The sequence below is a fragment of the Hyla sarda genome, chromosome 12, assembly GCF_029499605.1.
Source record: "Hyla sarda isolate aHylSar1 chromosome 12, aHylSar1.hap1, whole genome shotgun sequence".
Lineage (NCBI taxonomy): Eukaryota > Metazoa > Chordata > Amphibia > Anura > Hylidae > Hyla > Hyla sarda.
The window spans coordinates 22,187,945-22,205,964 of record NC_079200.1 but is presented as its reverse complement, the minus strand read 5'-3'; the positions used below and the strand labels follow the sequence as shown (position 1 = coordinate 22,205,964).

General features: G+C 42.4%; 1 protein-coding gene and 1 pseudogene across 3 annotated transcripts; both read right to left on the bottom strand.

The window, feature by feature from the left end:
- Nucleotides 1-50: 50 nt before the first annotated feature.
- LOC130296760 (keratin, type I cytoskeletal 19-like) lies at nt 51-17,735 on the bottom strand. Of its 3 annotated transcripts, none has more exons than XM_056548657.1 (8): nt 17,166-17,735; nt 14,652-14,734; nt 14,047-14,203; nt 13,795-13,956; nt 12,497-12,622; nt 8,802-9,016; nt 4,724-4,752; nt 51-231 (listed from the first exon to the last, which is right to left on the bottom strand). In XM_056548657.1, exons 1-8 carry the CDS (start codon nt 17,592-17,594, stop codon nt 149-151), a joined length of 1,284 nt encoding a protein of 427 aa, XP_056404632.1. In that variant the 5' UTR covers nt 17,595-17,735; the 3' UTR covers nt 51-148. The 3 variants fall into 3 exon arrangements, with proteins under 3 accessions (XP_056404632.1, XP_056404633.1, XP_056404634.1); XM_056548658.1 differs by lacking the exon at nt 17,166-17,735 and adding an exon at nt 15,497-15,515; XM_056548659.1 differs by lacking the exon at nt 17,166-17,735 and adding an exon at nt 14,805-14,823.
- On the bottom strand, nt 5,645-5,739 carry LOC130297144 (U6 spliceosomal RNA; annotated as a pseudogene).
- Nucleotides 17,736-18,020: the final 285 nt, after the last annotated feature.

Here is an 18,020-nt window from a genome sequence, read left to right as displayed (position 1 = left end):
TAAAGAATGTTTAATGATGTTAAAAGAAGACATTAAGGAGAAAGAGGAAATCTTGTCTATTCAGTGATTTATTATTGCGAATATTCTTGGTTAACATTTCTGGTTCATTAATTTCTTTGCAATATTGGAGACAACAGGGTCTTGTCGATCACTTCTTCACAGATGAAGAGGACTCTTCTTTCACAACAGCGTGGACCTTAGTGGTGGTTGTTGTTGTGGTTGTGGTGGATCCTAAGGGTAAAGGGAAATAAAAATCAATACCGCAGTGTACTTACAGCCTCGTCTATTTACCCACTATACATTAAAGGGGTACTCCGCCCCTGGCATCTTATCCCCTATCCAAAGAATAGGGGATAAGATGTTAGATCGCCACGGTCCCGCTGCTGGGGACCCCGGGGATCGCCACTGCAGCACCCCGCCATCATTACTGCGCAGAGCGAGATCGCTCTGCACGTAATGACGGGTGATACAGGGGCCGGAGCAGCGTGACGTCATGGCTCCGCCCCTCATGACATCACGGCCCGTCCCCTTAATGCAAGTCTATGGCAGGGGGCGTGACGACCGCCACGCCCCCTTCCCATAGACTTGTATTGACGGGGCGAGCTGTGACGTAACGATGCTCCGGCCCCTGTATTGCCCGTCATTACGTGCAGAGCGATCTCGCTCTGTGCAGTAATGATAGCGGGGTGCTGCAGCAGCAATCCCTAGGGTCCCCAGCAGTGGGACCCCGGCGATCTGACATCTTATCCCCTATCCTTTGGATAGGGGATAAGATGTCTAGGGGCAGAGTACCCCTTTAAAGGGGTAGTCCAGTGCTGAAAAGGTATCCCCTATCCTAAGGATAGGGGATAAGTTTCAGATCGCGGGGGGTCCGACCGCTGGGGCCCCTCGCGATCTCCTGTACCGGGCCCCGGCAGCCCGCAGGAAGGGGGCGTGTCGACCACCGCACAAAGCAGTGGCCGACACGCCCCCTCAATACAACTCTATGGTAGAACCGGAGCGCTGCCTTCGGCAATCTTCGTCTCTGCCATAGCAATGTATTGAGGGGGCGTGTCAGCCGCCGCTCCGTGCGGTAGTCGACACCCGCTATCTGGCCAGCGAGCCGGGGGCCCCGTACAGGGGATACGTTTTTCAGCACTGGACTATCCTTTTAAAGAAAATCTATTGTCTCTTGTCCGTGGTTGTATCTACTATTGTAGCTCAGCCACATTCATGTAAATGTAGTACCAGACATAGCCTGTGGAATAAGTGGTGCTGTTTCTGGGTATAAAAGCTAATTCTATATTTCTACTATAAGGGTAAGTTCACATGAGCGGATTTTTTTGCGTGTTTTTTACGCTGCGTATTTGAATGGGCTCTTCTCGGGTGTCCGCAGTAGATTTTCCACGGTGGAATTTACACTGCGGAAAATCTGCCGCAGTCCGTACTGACTTCAATGAGGCTTGCAGCGGCAGCGTAAATTCCGCCGCAGAAAATCTGCTGCGTAGAGTCGAGAAGAGCCCGTCCATTTTCAAATACGCAGTGGAACCCACAAAAAAATCCGCTCGTGTGAACGTACCCTTAAAGTCACTCAAGTGTTCGGGTTTCCACAGTGTTTTCCTCCCTATAACATGTATAGCCTCCTGTACTTACATTCAGCCTCCTGTACTTACCTTTCTTATGTATGTTCTATCACTGTACAGACAGGGTATTAGAAAATAGTAATGTGTTCTAAAAGTCTTTTAAAGGGGTACTCCGCTGCTCAGCGTTTGGAACAAACTCGTGACTCGTGACGTCATAGCCCCGGCCCCTCATGACATCACACCCCGCCCACTCAATGCAAGTCTATGGGAGGGGGCGTGACAACTGTTCCAAATGCTGAGCAGCGGAGTACCCCTTTAATGTTTCTTAGCACTACATGTCCTCGAGAGATGGTATGTTCCATATTTACCTGTTACTAAACAGTCTCCTCTATTCACATCATGAAGGGCTTTGTTAAGCCACAGAACATGTTGTCACTTACATTAAAGGGGTTCTCCGGTGGAAAACAATTTTTTTTTTTTTTTTCATATCAACTGGCTCCAGTAAGTTAAACAAATTTGTAAATGACTTCTTTTAAAAAAATGTTCATCCTTCCAGTACTTATCAGCTGCTGTATGCTCCAGAGGAAATCGTCTAGTTCTTTTCTGTCTGACCACAGTGCTCTCTGCTGACACCTCTGTCCATGTCAGGAACTGTCCAGAGCGGGAGCAAATCCACCATAGCAAACCTCTCCTGCTCTGGACAGTTCCTGACATGGACAGAGGTGTCAGCAGAGAGCACTGTGGTCAGACAGAAAGGAACTATTTAACTGCCTGTGGAGCATACAGCAGCTGATAAGTACTGGAAGGATTAAGATTTTTTAATAGAAGTAATTTACAAATCTTTTTAACTTTCTGGCACCAGTTGATTTGAAAAAAATTAAATAAAAATTTTTCCACCGGAGTTCCCCTATAAGTTGTAACGGTTTTAGCTTCTCTACATGTGTACACTGCTGTATAGGTAAGATATATCTATAGCTATCTATATCTTCTGCTTGGTGCACTCTACATCTATGTACTGCATATCTACACACAAAGCCTTAAAGGGGTACTCCGGCGCTAAGACATTTTATCCCCTATCCCCTATCTGGGTCTGATTACTGGCGATCACGGGGCGGGACCCCCGCGATCAGGCATCTTATCCCCTATCCTTTGGATAGGGGATAAGATGTCTTAGCGCCGGAGTACCCCTTTAAAGCGTACTAGCCATATCACAGAAAAAAACATAATGCTAATACATGTTACTCACTAGGTCACGCAGATGCTTTACGTGTCACTTTTATATGTCTAGTTTTTGTGTTTTTTTGTCTCAAAAATCCCTCTGTTCTGCTCCTCACTTATTCTAACATCCACTGCTCAGGAAGGGGCGTGTCTGAGGCCAGCACTGAGCCCGCCCTCACTCACCATGCAGTCACTTCCTTCCTGAGTCTGCTCAAAAATCCCTCTGTTCTGCTGCTCACTTATTCTAACATCCACTGCTCAGGAAGGGGCGTGTCTGAGGCCAGCACTGAGCCCGCCCTCACTCACCATGCATTCACTTCCTTCCTGAGTCTGCTGTGCTGTGCTGGGTCTCTTCATTCAATCCCAGCAGGCAGCTCTATAACCCTCTCCTCTCTGACAGACAGGAGTAAGCACAGAGGAGCGCTAGTCCTGCCTGCACTTCCTAGGCTTAGTCCCTGCCTATGTTTCAACTGCGACAAAGATGATGCTGCAGCTGGAAATGATTATGGGGAAGATTTATCAAAACCCGTCCAGAGGAAAAGTTGACCAGTTGCCAATAGCAACCAATCAGATAGCTTCTTCGGTTTTTCACAGGCCTTTTCAAAAATGAAAGAAGCGATCTGATTGGTTGCTATGGGCAACTCAGCAACTTTTCCTCTGCACAGATTTTGATAAATCTCCCCCTATATTCTTGATGGCGTGGGGACCCCTAATGATCTTTTTTTTTTTTATAAGCCATGATTTCTTTAAAAAGGTGATAACATTTTTTTATAATGTGCATTTGAAAGGTTAATGGTTTGTCAAGATGTGCAACATATAAAAAGTTTTATAATCTGACAGCGCCCATTTAAAGGAGTTCTCTGCCCCTATCCATCTTATCCCCAGCGATCTCCCTGCTGCATCCGGCGTTCGTTTAGAGTGTCAGATGCAGCGCCGGAGGCTCGTGATGTCATGGCCACGCCCTACTTGTGACGACACAGCCACACACCCTCAATGCAAGTCTATGGGAGGGGGCGTGACGGCTGTCACGCCCCCTCCCATAGACTTGCATTGAGGGGGTGTGACTGTGGCGTCACAAGCCTCCACCCGAATCACCAGTCATCCGGCATGGAGAGAAGTTTGCTCCGTGTACCGGATGTCTGGGGTGCCGCTGCCAAGATCGAGGGGGTCCCCAACGGCGGGACCCCCGTGATCAGGCATCATATCCCCTATTTGGATAGCGGATAAGATGTCTAGGGGTGGAGTACCCCTTTAGGTATGTGTCAGTCAAACGCACCAAAACAAGCCAATCTGTCAGGAATCTCCCCTCACCCCATTCAGATGACATGTAGGATTATCTCGGCCTCATATGGGGGGGGATCAGAAGGGAGAGAGCTACTTAAAGGGGTACTCCGGCGCTAATACATCTTATCCCTGGGGTCCCGCTGCTGGGGACCCCCGGGATCTACCATGCAGCACCCACCTTTAGCGGCTTCCGGAACCACTGGAGGTCCTCAGGCTGAGTCCATCTCGACCACGAGGACGGAGCATAGTGATGTCCCGGCTGTGCCCCCATGTGACATCACGCTCCGCCCCCTCAATTCAAGTCTATTGGAGGGGCGAGACAGCTGTCACGCCCCCTCCCATAGGCTTGCATTGATGGGGCGGATGGTGACGTCAAACGGGGAGGAGCCGTGACGTCACTATGCTCCGTCCCCGTGATCGCCAGTAATCAGACCCGGAGCGAACACACTCCGGGGACTGATTCTAATGGGGTGCGGCATGGAAGATCACGGGGGTCCCCAGTGGCGGGACCCCGGCGTTCTGACATCTTATCCCCTATCCTTTGGAAAGGGGATAAGTTGTCTTAGCGCCGGAGTACCCCTTTAAAAATGACATTTCGGTCAACAGCTATCTTATGTGTAAGAATTGTCAATTTATTTATACATTTAAGCCACGCTCACCTGCACTTTCCTTGTGCACTTCACCAATGCTGCAAAAAAGAAGGAAAGAAAATCAGATTCTACAGTGAAACCTCTACAAGCAGATCCCCATAAATGGTCTTCTATCGGGGTGGCCTCAAAGAAAATGGCCGCAACGCATGATGTGTGGATAAAGAATGGCTCTTCTCGAAGAGGTGGCCTTCTTAAGAGGTTTCATTGAGGGTATAATTCAAAAGGCAGATCCACCATCCCTCTCCCAAAATAATAGGAAATGACCCAACAGGAATCAACCAACCGTCGCTCTGGAAGTTACATCATACAGAATTCCATTGCTCAAATAGTACACACGCTCAGAGTCAATTTAAAGGGGTATTCCAGGTTAATAATTTTTTTTTTTTTTAAGATCAACTGGCTCCAGAAAGTTAAACAGATTTGTAAATTACTTCTATTAAAAAATCTTAAGCCTTCCAATAATTATCAGCTGCTGAAGTTGAGTTGTTCTTTTCTGTCTGGCAACAGTGCTCTCTGCTGACATCTCTGTTTGTCTCTGAAACTGCACAGAGTAGAAGAGGTTTGCTATGGGGATTTGCTTCTACTCTGGACAGTTCCCGAGACAGGTGTCATCAGAGAGCACTTAGACAGAAAAGAACAACTCAACTTCAGCAGCTCATAAGTACTGAAAGGATTAAGATTTTTTTTATAGAAGTAATTTGCAAATCTGTTTATCTTTCTGGAGCCAGTTGATATATATATATAAAAAAAGTTTTTTCCTGGGTAGCCCCTTTAAAACTGCGACATAATATATCCTTCACCGATATAAACCACATTGAGTCTTGGTCTTATCTCAACACGGCAAACAGTTCATTTGAGGGCAGAAAATGGTTTGGCTTAGACTTGTTTAAAAGGGGTACTCCGCCCCTGGACATCTTTTTCTTTCTTTTTTTAAATATGGAACGCTTCCCGAATTTACGTGTCATCTTTGCGCAGGGGCCATGCTAATCTTCCAATTTTAGAATATGTGCTGCCGAAGCGAGCACCGCCCCTAGACATCTTATCCCCTATAAGATGGGGATAAGATGTCTGATTACAGGGGGTCCCGCTGCTGGGGACTAGTGTTGAGCACAAATATTCGTAATGCAAATTTTTATCGCGAATATCGGCACTTTGCGACTTCACGAATATTTAGAATATAGTGCTATATATTCGTAATGACGAATATTCGTTTTTTTTCACATGCTAATTTTTATGCAAATTTCCCATGCAAATTTTCATGTTTTTTTTTGTCACATGCTAATTTTTATGCAAATTTTCGCATTGGGAAAAAAGTGATGGAACATAGCGAATATGATGATTTTGCTAACATAGGACGAATAATCGTCAATATATTCGTGAAATATCGTGAATTCGAATACGGCCCCTGCTGATCATCACTACTGGGGACCCCCGCAATCTCAGCTTCAGCACCCCCAGACATCCGGTGTACCGATGATCGGATGAGGGGCAGAGGCTCGTGATGTCACGGCCACGCCCCCTCAATGCAAGTCTATGGGAGGGGGCGTGACATCCGTCACGCCCCCTCCCATAGACTTGCATTGAGGAGGCGTGGCGGTGCTGTCACGAGTGGGGCGTGGCCGTGACATCACAAGCCTCCGACGCTGCACCCGACGCTCTAAACGAACGCCGGGTGCAGCAGGGAGATCACTGAGGACCCCCGCGATCAGACATCTTATCCCCTATCCTTTGGATAGGGGATCAGATGTCTAGGGGCAGTGTACCCCTTTAATGTATTGTCCACTTCATGCCAAGTATCTTTAAACAAACTGAAATTCACTCCTTGTATGCAAAAAAAGATTTTGATCAGGAGACCCCAGTTAAACAGTCCTTCCAGTACTTATTAGCTGCTGAATACTACAGAGGAAATTATTTTGTTTTTGGAACATAGAGCTCTCTGCTAACATCATGCGCACAGTGCTCTCTGCTGACATATCTGTCCATTTTAAGAACTGTCCAGAGTGGGAGAAAATCCCCATAGCAAACATATGCTGCTCTGGACAGTTCCTAAAATGGACAGAGATGTCGGCAGAGAGCACTGTGCTCGTGATGTCAGCAGAGAGCACTGTGTTCCAAAAAGAAAAGAATTTCCTCTGTAGTATTCAGCAGCTAATAAGTACTGGAAGGATTAAAGGGGTATTCCAGGAAAAAAATGTTTTATATATATCAACTGGTTTCAGAAAGTTAAACAGATTTGTAAATTACTTCTATTATTCTATTAAAAAATCTTAATCCTTTCAGTACTTATGAGCTTCTGAAGTCAAGGTTGTTCTTTTCTGTCTAAGTCCTCTGTGATGACACCTGTCTCGGGAACCGCCCAGTTTAGAAGAAAATCCCCATGGCAAACCTCTTCTAAACTGGGCGGTTCCCAAGACAGGTGTCATCAGAGAGGACTTAGACAAAAGAACAACCTTAACTTCAGAAGCTCATAAGTACTGAAAGGATTAAGATTTTTTAATAGAAGTAATTTACAAATCTGTTTAACTTTCTGGAGCCAGTTGATATATATAAAAAAAGTTTTTTCCTGGATTACCCCTTTAAGATTTTTTTAATAGAAGTGATTTACAAATCTGTTTTACTTTCTGGCACCAGTTGATTTAAAAAAAAAAAAAGTTTTCCACTGGAGTACCCCTTCGGTACTTACGTGCCCCAGTGTTCCAGTGTTCGTGACGTAATGCCAGACCCCTCCCCTCATCACGCCCCCTCCCATAGACATGAATGGAGGGGGTGTGGTGTGACATCATGAGGGGTGTTGCCGTGACCTCACGATCACGGCCGTCCACTCCAAGCATTCTGAACAAAATGTTCAGAATGCTAGGGCATGGGACTACCCCTTTAATAGGACCCAACTGGTCAAACTGGTAAAACAGTACTTATAGGGCAGCATCAACATGATTTCAGAAGATGATTGTCAAAATGGCGTACAAAGAAATAGTGCAAGGATACAAGTTAGAACTCTACAAAACCTTATTGCTTCAAAGGGAATGTCATTCTAGGATTAAAGGGGTACTCCGGTGGAAAACAAATGTTTACAAATCAACTGGTGCTGGAAAGTTAAACAGATTTGTAAATTACTTCTTTGTAAAAATCTTAATCCTTCCAGTACTTATCACCTGCTGTATACTACAGAGGAAGTTGTGTAGTTCTTTCCTGTCTGACCACAGTGCTCTCTGCTGACACCTCTGTCCGTGTCAGGAACTGTCCAGAGTAGGAGCAAATCCTCATAGCAAACCTCTCCTGCTCTGGACAGTTCCTGACACAGACAGAGGTTACAGCAGAGAGCACTGTGGTCAGACTGGAGAGAACAACACAACTTCCTCTGAAGCATACAGCAGCTGATAAGTACTGGAAGGGTTAAGATTTTTAAATAGAAGTAATTTACAGATCTGTTTAACTTTCTGGAGCCAGTTGATTTGAAAATCCGGAGTACTCTTTTAATATAATAATCTTAAAGGGGTACTCTTTAAAATTATTTATTTTAAATGGAACTGGTGCCAGAAAGTTATACAGATTTGTAAATAACTTCTATTAAAAAAAATCTTAATCCTTCCAGTACTTATCATCTGCTGTATACTACAGAGAAAGTGATTTTCTTTTTGAATTTATTTTCTGTCTTGACCACAGTGCTCTCTGCTGACACCTCTGTCCATATCAGGAACTGTCCAGAGCAGGAGCAAATCCCCATAGAAAACCTATCCTGCTTTGGACAGTTCCTAAAATGGGCAGAGGTGTCAGCAGAGAGCACTGTGGTCAAGACAGAAAGAAAAATTTGAAAAGAAAATAACTTCCTGTGGAGCGTATAGCAGCTGATAAGTACTGGAAGGATTAAGATTTTTATTTAATTTTTTTAATAGAAGTAATTTACAAATCTTTCTGGCACCAGTTTATTTAAAAAAAAAAAAAAAAAAAAAAAGATAAAATAAATAAATAAAAAAAATAAATAAATAAATAAAGGTTTCTAGCAGAGTACCCCTTTAAGTAAAAAATGAGACATTTTATCATCCCTCCTTTATATGATAGGAATAAGAAATGTGGTTGTGGTAATCACCCGTGCTCATCCAACAATTTGCGGTAAGTGGCGATCTCAGCCTCCAAGTGAGCCTTGATGTTCAAGAGGGCTTTGTACTCCATGTTCTGGTGTTCCTGGTCAGATCGAAGATCTCCAAGCTGGGCCTCCATGCTGCCAATGACTTTCTGTATGTGATGAAGCTGGGTGGCGTATCGGCCCTCGGTCTCCGCTATGGAGGCCTCCATTCCTGCTTTCTGCGGGGGGGATAAGAAAATCATAGTGAGCTGCTGCTAAAAAAAAAGTTTTATCCAGATGTAAAAAAAACTTGATATTTACCATGTAACTTATCATGATACAGCCCACCTTAAAATGAAATTTTACATATCACTTGGGAAATTTAAAGGGGTACTCTGTAGTATTCAGCAGCTAATAAGTACTGGAAGGATTAAGATTTTTTTTTTTTTTTTTTTTTTTTTTTATAGAAATAATTTACAAATCTGTTTAACTTTCTGGCACCAGTTGATTTAAAGAAAAAAAAGTTTTCCACCAGAGTACCCCTTTAGCTTGTTACATATCATGATGCTGCAAAATTAAAGCGGTACTCCGGTGGAAAACTTTTTTATTTTATTTTTTTAAATCAACTGGTGCCAGAAAGTTAAACAGATTTGTAAATGACTTCTTTTTAAAAATCTTAATCCTTCCAGTACTTATGAGCTGCTGAATACTACAGAGGAAATTCTTTTCTTTTTGGAACACAGAGCTCTCTGCTGACATCATGGCCACAGTGCTCTCTGCTGACACCTCTGTCCGTTTTAGGAACTGTCCAGAGCAGCATATGTTTGCTATGGGGATTTTCTCCTGCTCTGGACAGTTCTTTAAACGGACAGAGGTCTCAGCAGAGAGCACTGTGGTCGTGATGTCAGCAGAGAGCTCTGCGTTCCAAAAAGAAAATAATTTTCTCTGTAGTATTCGGCAGCTAAGTAGTACTGGAAGGATTAAGATTTTTTTTTAATAGAAGTCATTTACTAATCTGTTTAACTTTCTGGCAGCAGTTGATTTAAAAAAAAAAAAAAAAAAAAAAAAAGTTTTCCACCGTAGTACCCCTTTAATTTTGCAGCATCATGACATGTAACAAGCTAAAGGGGTACTCCACTGCTCAGCATTTGGAACAAACTGTTCCGAACGCTGGAGCCGGCGGCGGGAGCTCGTGTCTTCATAGCACCACCCCCTCATGACATCACGCCCCGCCCCCTCAATGCAAGTCTATGGGAGCGGGCGTGACTGCCGTCACGCCCCCTCCCATAGACTTGCATTGAGGGGGTGGGGCGTGACGTCATGAGGGGGTGGGGTGTGACATCATGTGGGGGCGGGGCTATGACGTCACAAGCTCCCGGCATCGGCTCCAGCATTCGGAACAGTTTGTTCCAAACGCGGAGCGGCGGAGTACCCCTTTAAATGTCAAGTTAGAGTTAGCTGCATCTGTATTGTCACGTGCCTAATAGTTTCACCACTACCTCAAACCATGACCACCGAGACCTATACAAACATAGATAATCCATTCTGAGCCATTACATATTTAAAGGAACATTTACCAGGAGGAAAGTCCATAAAAAAAGAAACTTTTTGGCCGTCAACTGGTGCCAGTAATTTGTCAATTAATTTCTATTTAAAAATCTTAATCCTTCCAGTACTTATCAGCTGCTGTATTCTACAGAGGAAATTCTTTTCTTTTTGGATTTCTCTTCTGTCTGACCACAGTGCTCTCTGCTGACACCTCTGTCCATGTCAGGAACTTTCCACAGCAACAGCAAATCTCCATAGCAATCCTCATCCTGCTCCGGACAGTTCCTGACATGGACAGAGGTGTCAGCAGAGAGCACTGTGGTCAGACTTTGTGATTATTTCAGCCTAATGTTGTAGTTCATTGCTATCACACTTTTTTGTACTTTCTTATTACCATATGGTGTTTGTATAATGGAGCCTTGACACACTGTCTGTATTATATATTGATACAAGTTTTTGAGCCCTTTTATTTAGCTTTTGTGTTTGTCCTCTTAGTCTATTTGTTTGGTTTTATCATGTGTTTGGAATACATAACAATTGTATTTTGCTACTATTACAGTGCCACAAGAACTCTTTTTGTGGGGCTTCGTATAGTGTCTAGTCTCTGCATATGCCTTCATTAGAGATGAGCGAACTTACAGTAAATTCGATTCGTCACGAACTTCTCGGCTCGGCAGTTGATGACTTTTCCTGTGTAAATTAGTTCAGCCTTCAGGGGCTCCGGTGGGCTGGAAAAGGTGGATACAGTCCTAGGAAAGAGTCTCCTAGGACTGTATCCACCTTTTCCAGCCCACGGGATCACCGGAAAGCTGAACTAATTTACGCAGGATAAGTCATCAACTGCCGAGCCGAGAAGTTCGTGACGAATCGAATTTACTGTAAGTTCGCTCATCTCTAGCCTTCATATTTCAGTTAGTGTAAGGCGCGAATATTCGCATTTCGAAATTTTATCGCGAATATCGCAAATTCGCGAATATTGAGAATATGTTCGGTATATATTTTTGAAATTAAGAATATTAACTTTTTTCCGCATATGCGCATATTCCTTCTTTTCACTTGTGGGCCAATCAGAATACACTTGTCAGAGGTTATCAACAACATCCCTAGCAACTAGAGATGAGCGAACTTACAGTAAATTCGATTCGTCACGAACTTCTCGGCTCGGCAGTTGATGACTTTTCCTGCATAAATTAGTTCAGCTTTCCGGTGCTCCCGTGGGCTGGAAAAGGTGGATACAGTCCTAGGAAAGAGTCTCCTAGGACTGTATCCACGTTTTCCAGCCCACCGGAGCACCGGAAAGCTGAACTAATTTATGCAGGAAAAGTCATCAACTGCCGAGCCGAGAAGTTCGTGACGAATCGAATTTACTGTAAGTTCGCTCATCTCTACTAGCAACCAATAGTAAAGTTGCCCATTACCTCCCTTTTTTTTCCTCGAATATGCAAATATAACAAATACACAAAATTTGCGAATATAGGACAAATTTTCGTCTATATGTTCGCGAAATATCGTGAATTTGAATATGGCCAATGCCGCTCATCACTAATTTCAGTATTAGTACTAGAATAAAAACATTGGTTGAGAGACAATCTCCAATCTTCTGTAAGACCGTACCATCTGAGCATCATGGGGCCCAACATCCTCATCCCCGTACTGGTTTTGGTATTGCATTTGCATTGGTGTATGATGTATTGATTATGACTGAGGAAGGTTAAAGGGGTTATCCAGGAAAAAAAACAACTTTTTTTTACATTTCAACTGGCTCCAGAAAGTTAAACAGATTTGTAAATGATGACTATTAAAAAAAAAAAAAAATCCTAATTCTTTCAGTACTTATGAGCTGCTGGAGTTGAGTTGTTCATTTTTTTTTATCTAAGTGCTCTCTGATGACACCTGTCTTGGGAACTGTCCATAGTAGAAGCAAATCACCATAGCAAAACTCTTCTACTCTGAGCAGTTCCCGAGACAAGCAAAGATGTCAGCAGAGAGCACTGTGGCCAGACAGAAAAGAACAACTCAACTTCAGCAGCTGATAATTATTGGAAAGATTAAGATTTTTTTAATAGAAGTAATTTACAAATCTGTTTAACTTTCTGGAGCCAGTTGACATAAATATTTTTTTTTCTGGATAACCCCTTTAAATATAGCGGGTCTCCTAAATGTAGACTTACCATGCTGTGTTGCGACTGCAGCTCAATCTCTAATCCCTGTAGAGTGCGCCTCAGCTCAGTGATCTCCGTTTTGGTGGACTGAACTTGTTCTGTGTTAGTAACCACTTCCTTATGAAGGGCTTCACTCTAAAAATTGGAAAAGTAAAGCAGTGAATGGATAGAGAGAGCTCGACAGATGGATGGACAGGTAGATAGATAAATAGCGAAGAGGTTCCGCAGCACTCCGAGGGAAAATTCTAAAGTGATTTCTTTTCCCATGTAGGATACAATGTTTCACCGGTCTCATACCGGCTTTTTCAAGCAAAGCCGGTGTGAGACCGGTGAAACGTTGTATCCTACATGGGAAAATAAATCACTTTTGAATTTATCCTTGGAGTGCTGCGGAACCTCTTTGCTATTTAGCCTAACAGGCAGACCGTGACTTGGACTGCATATCCGGCTGGCACCCATTGAATCTGTGCTTTCACTCGGGTTGAGCTGCCTTTCTATGCTTTGGAAATTACATAGATAGATAGATATGAGACAGATAGATATGAGATAGATAGATAGATAGATATGAGATAGATAGATAGATAGATATGAGATAGATATGAGATAGATAGATAGATAGATAGATATGAGATAGATAGAATGATAGATAGATAGATAGATAGATAGATAGATAGATAGATAGATAGATAGATAGATAGATATGAGATAGATAGAATGATAGATATGAGATAGATAGATAGATAGATTGATATGAGATAGATGGATAGATAGATAGACATGAGATAGATATATATGAGATAGATAGATAATAGATAGATAGATAGATAGATAGATATGAGATAGATAGATATGAGATAGATAGATAGATAGATAGATAGATAGATAGATAGATAGATATGAGATAGATAGATAGATATGAGATAGATAGATAGATAGATATGAGATAGATAGAATGATAGATATGAGATAGATAGATAGATTGATATGAGATAGATGGATAGATAGATAGATAGACATGAGATAGATATATATGAGATAGATAGATAATAGATAGATAGATAGATCGATAGACCTGAGATAAATATGAGATAGATTGATAGATATGAGATAGATAGATAGACATGAGACAGATGGATAGATAGATAGATAGATAGATAGACATGAGATAGATAAATAGACATGAGACAGATGGATAGATAGATACAGATAGATAGATAGACATGAGATAGCTAGATAGATATTAGATAGACAAATAGATAGATAGATAGATAGATAGATAGGAAATAGATAGATAGATAGATAGATACCTGAGTCAAGAACCAGGCCTCAGCATCCTTCCTGTTCCTCTCGGCAATGTACTCATATTGATCTCTCATTTCGGTCAATGTTTTGGTCAGGTCAGTCCCCGGAGCTGCATCCATCTCTACATTTACCGTGCCTTTCATCTGTTGACCCTTTTCACTCATCTCCTGAAGAGACAACCATATAAAAAGTCAAACCACTGAAAGTCTTTCATGACTAAGGTCTAAAGGAACAATGGCGGAATGTAGACGCGTCACCTCCTCGTGGTTCTTCTTCAGGTAGGCCAACTCTTCCTTCAGGTTTTCAATCTGCAGTTCTAAGTCAGATCGGGTGAGGGTCAGCTCGTCCAACACTTTACGCAAACCATGGATATCCCCTTCAACACTCATTCGCAGGGACTGCTCATTCTCGTACCTACAAATGAGAAAGAATTTAAAGTTCGGGTGGAGGTTGCAGCCCCTAACACTCGTACGGCATGGCACAGTTTTAAAGGGTTACATCATTGGCCAGCGTTCGGAAGTAAATGTTCCGAACGCTGTTTACGCACTCTGGGAATCGGCCATGCCCCTCGGGACATCACGGCCATGCCCCGTCAACTCAAGTCTATGGGAGGGGGCGTGACGGCCGTCACGCCCCCTCCCATTGACTTGAGTTGACGGGGCTTGACCGTGATGTCCCGAGGGGCATGGCCGACCCCTGCAGTGCGTACACAGTGTTCGGAACATTTACTTCCAAACACTGGCCAGTGGAGTAACCCTTTAACTAATTCACTTGAGCTGCAATACCAACAAAGTCCAGGTTATATATATATATATATATATATATATATATATATATATATACATATACTGTAGCATCTTACTTGAGTTTAAAATCATCAGCGGCGAGACGGGCATTGTCTATGGCCAGTAAAACTTGGTTGTTCTCGATGGTGGCATTGAGGATCTGTGAAGATAAAAAGTGGTCATTTCAAGGATGAACCCCATAGACATGGAGGGGGGAGATTTATCAAAACCTGTGCAAAGGAAAAGTTGCCCAGTTGCCCATAGCAACCAATCAGCTCGCTTCTTTCATTTCTAACAAGGCCTCTGCAAAGTGAAAGAAGAGATCTGATTGGTTGCTATGGGCAACTGGGCAACTTTTCCTGTGCACAGGTTTTGATAAATCTCCCCCAGAGAACTTACAACCTAGAAGACCCGATCTAGACTAGATTTTGTGACACGTTATGTATAATATTCTAATATGCCTGGTGTATATTACCTCTCAATAACATTTTGCTATTTTTATGTCCATCTCCAAGTGGATTTACTTTATACTGTACCACCTGCTTAAAGGGCTGTAGAGGAAGAGGAACCAATAATTGAGTACCCTCGTACCCTAGTACGAGGGTACTCAATTATTGGTTCCTCTTCCTCTACCAGAGGTCCGCATTAAGTTTTCATTCCGGGGTTGTTCCCTGATATTGGTTGACTTTTATGTTTGATTCCACAGAGAGAAACTTTAGATCACATGACTAATTGACATATATATATATATATATATATATATATATATATATATATATATATATTAGTACAGAGTTTTTACCAGGAGATTATTAAATGTAAAAGGGGTTATCCAGGAAAAAACTTTATATATATATATATATATATATATATATATATATATATATATATGGGGAATATGCAAATCAGCTCATTACATCACCTTTTCAGGCGATGTTATCTCAGCCAAGCCAGATCACCCTGCTCTGTACTGACGAGGGGCAAGTACCCCGAAACAGCTGTCTGCAGATGGGTGCTCTTTCCTTCTGGAGAGAGAGTTCTGGCTTGGCATTAATCCCGATTAGCTTTTTATATTCCGTAACTGGAGCTAAGCTGATACCAGGGAACATCGCCTGAGAAGGTGATGTAATGAGCTGATTTGCATATTCCCCTAACCAGAATACCTGGGGAGTGCTTAGTGGCCCTTGAAAGCTCCGTCACACCAGGAGTGGTGAACTCTCCCTGAGTTAAATACTCATCCCGTTTATATATATATATATATATATATATATATATATATATATATATATATATATCAACTGGCTCCAGAAAGTTAAACAGATTTGTAAACTACTTCTAATAAAAAATCTTAATCCTTTCAGTACTTATGAGCTGCTGAAGTGGAGTCGTTTCTTTGCCCTCTGATGACACCTGTCTCGGGAACTGTCCAGAGTAGAAGCAAATCCCCATAGCAAACCTCTTCTACTCTGTGCAGTTCCCAAGACAAGCAGAGATGTCAGCAGAGAGCACTGTTGCCAGACAGAAAAGAACAACTCAACTTCAGCATCTGACAATTACTGGAAGGATTAAGATTTTTTTTTTTTTTTTATAGAAGTAATTTACAAATCTGTTCCAATTTCTGGATCCAGTTGATATACAACTTTTTTTTTCCTGGAATACCCCTTTTAGTTTTAAATGCTTGTTTTGCCACTGTGAAATTTCTGTCTCTTGCCATAACTTGCCTTTGATATCTCTCTATTGAAGTATACTGTGATTACATTATTTTGTATTCTGTTATGGTTGTGCCATATCACACTATTTTGAAATCTTTTGCTTAACTGGAACAATGAAACTCCACGTCCCTGAGCTGCTGAGTTTGTCCAACATCATTTCAGATATTCCATTCTAGACATGCAACCCTAAGGCAGCTGCCTTTACTGCCTACCCTTGTCCATTCTTAGCATATGTACTCTTAAAGATTTAAATAAAAAATGTGGACATCAATTTCACTTAAAGGTGTACTCCACTGGAAAACCTTTTTTCTTTAAATCAACTGGTGCAGGAAAGTTAAACAGATTTGTAAATTACCTAATCCTTCCAGTACTTATCAGCTGCTGTAATGATCCACAGTAAATTCTTTACTTTTTGAATTTCCTTTCTGTCTGACCACAGTGCTCTCTCCTGACACCTCTGTCCATTTTAGGAACTGTCCAGAGCAGGATAGGTTTTCTATGGGGATTTGCTTCTACTCGGATGGTTCCTAAAATGGACAGAGGTGTCAGCAGAGAGCACTGTGGTCAGACAGAAAGGAAATTCAAAAAGAAAATAACTTCCTGTGGATCATAACAGCAGCTGATAGGTACTGGAAGGATTAAGAATTTTTAATAGAAGTAATTTACAAATCAGTTTTTACTTTCTGGGACCAGTTGATTAAAAAAAAGGGTTTTCCACTGGAGTACCCCTAAAAGCTTTACCTATCCATGGCACCTCGGATTGTTTCGTATTGTTGATGCTTATTCTATAATAACGAATCATGCTAACATAACATTGAATTTGTACGTAAAAAATATAGCAATTTTCCAAAAATGGAAATGGAAAAATTTTTTTGTTACCTTCTCTCGCAGATCCTCAATTGTAGTATAGTAGGGGGAATAGTTTTCTTCACGCACAGTGGTGGATCCTTGCTTCTCGTACCATTCATGGATCTTGCGCTCAAGTTCAGTATTGGACTCTTCCAATGACCGCACTTTGTCCAAGTAATTGGATAGGCGGTCATTCAGGTTTTGCATAGTATACTTTTCATTTCCAGATAGCAATCCATCTCCACCGTGGGAAGCGGAGCCTCCACCAAAGGCTGCTCCACCGCCAAATCCAGAAGACAAGCTGCTTCCCACACCGGAGGAGATCAACCTGGAAATGGATTGAGAGACACCTGCACCACCAAACCCACCATGACTACTTGACCCTCCATAAACTCCAAGCCGAGAGGAGATGCCACTACCTCCCCTGGAAGTGCTGCTATGGGCATAGCTATAACTCATGGTGGCACTGAGGGATGGAGCACTGTGCAACCTACGAAGACACCTGTCGGAATGGATTCTACGGGTTCATCCGGACCCTCTTTATGGTCTCCCCATCTGTCGTTGCCAAGGTGAAGTTGTGTACATGATAGGTGTAGACTCCTACTTGGACCTGTGCCACCCTGACACTTTTCCAAACGTTACTTATCGCAGATTCCTCTCTTGCAGATGCGTATCAGAGTTTCATTCTCTTGTTTTCTCCGAGAACAAAGACGGTACTCAGTGTTCTGCCTAAGGCCATGGGCTGAACATCAGGTTACCTTTCACTGTTGAAAAGTAAATACAGGTTCCGGCTGCCTTGTGCAAATAAACTTGTACTTTTCAAACAAAGAAGATATTAATGTAAAAAAAAAAGGACGATTTTAAGATTATCAACTGAATTTTTTT

Excerpts from the sequence above, each read along its gene's own strand:
- LOC130296760 (XM_056548657.1), bottom strand. The coding sequence starts at position 17,594 with ATGAGTTATAGCTATGCCCATAGCAGCACTTCCAGGGGAGGTAGTGGC. Across the intron at positions 9,017-12,496 it reads TGCAGTCGCAACACAGCATG|AAAGCAGGAATGGAGGCCTC; the intron begins GTAAGTCTACAT and ends TCCCCCCCGCAG. Across the intron at positions 232-4,723 it reads AGTGCACAAGGAAAGTGCAG|GATCCACCACAACCACAACA; the intron begins GTGAGCGTGGCT and ends CTTTACCCTTAG.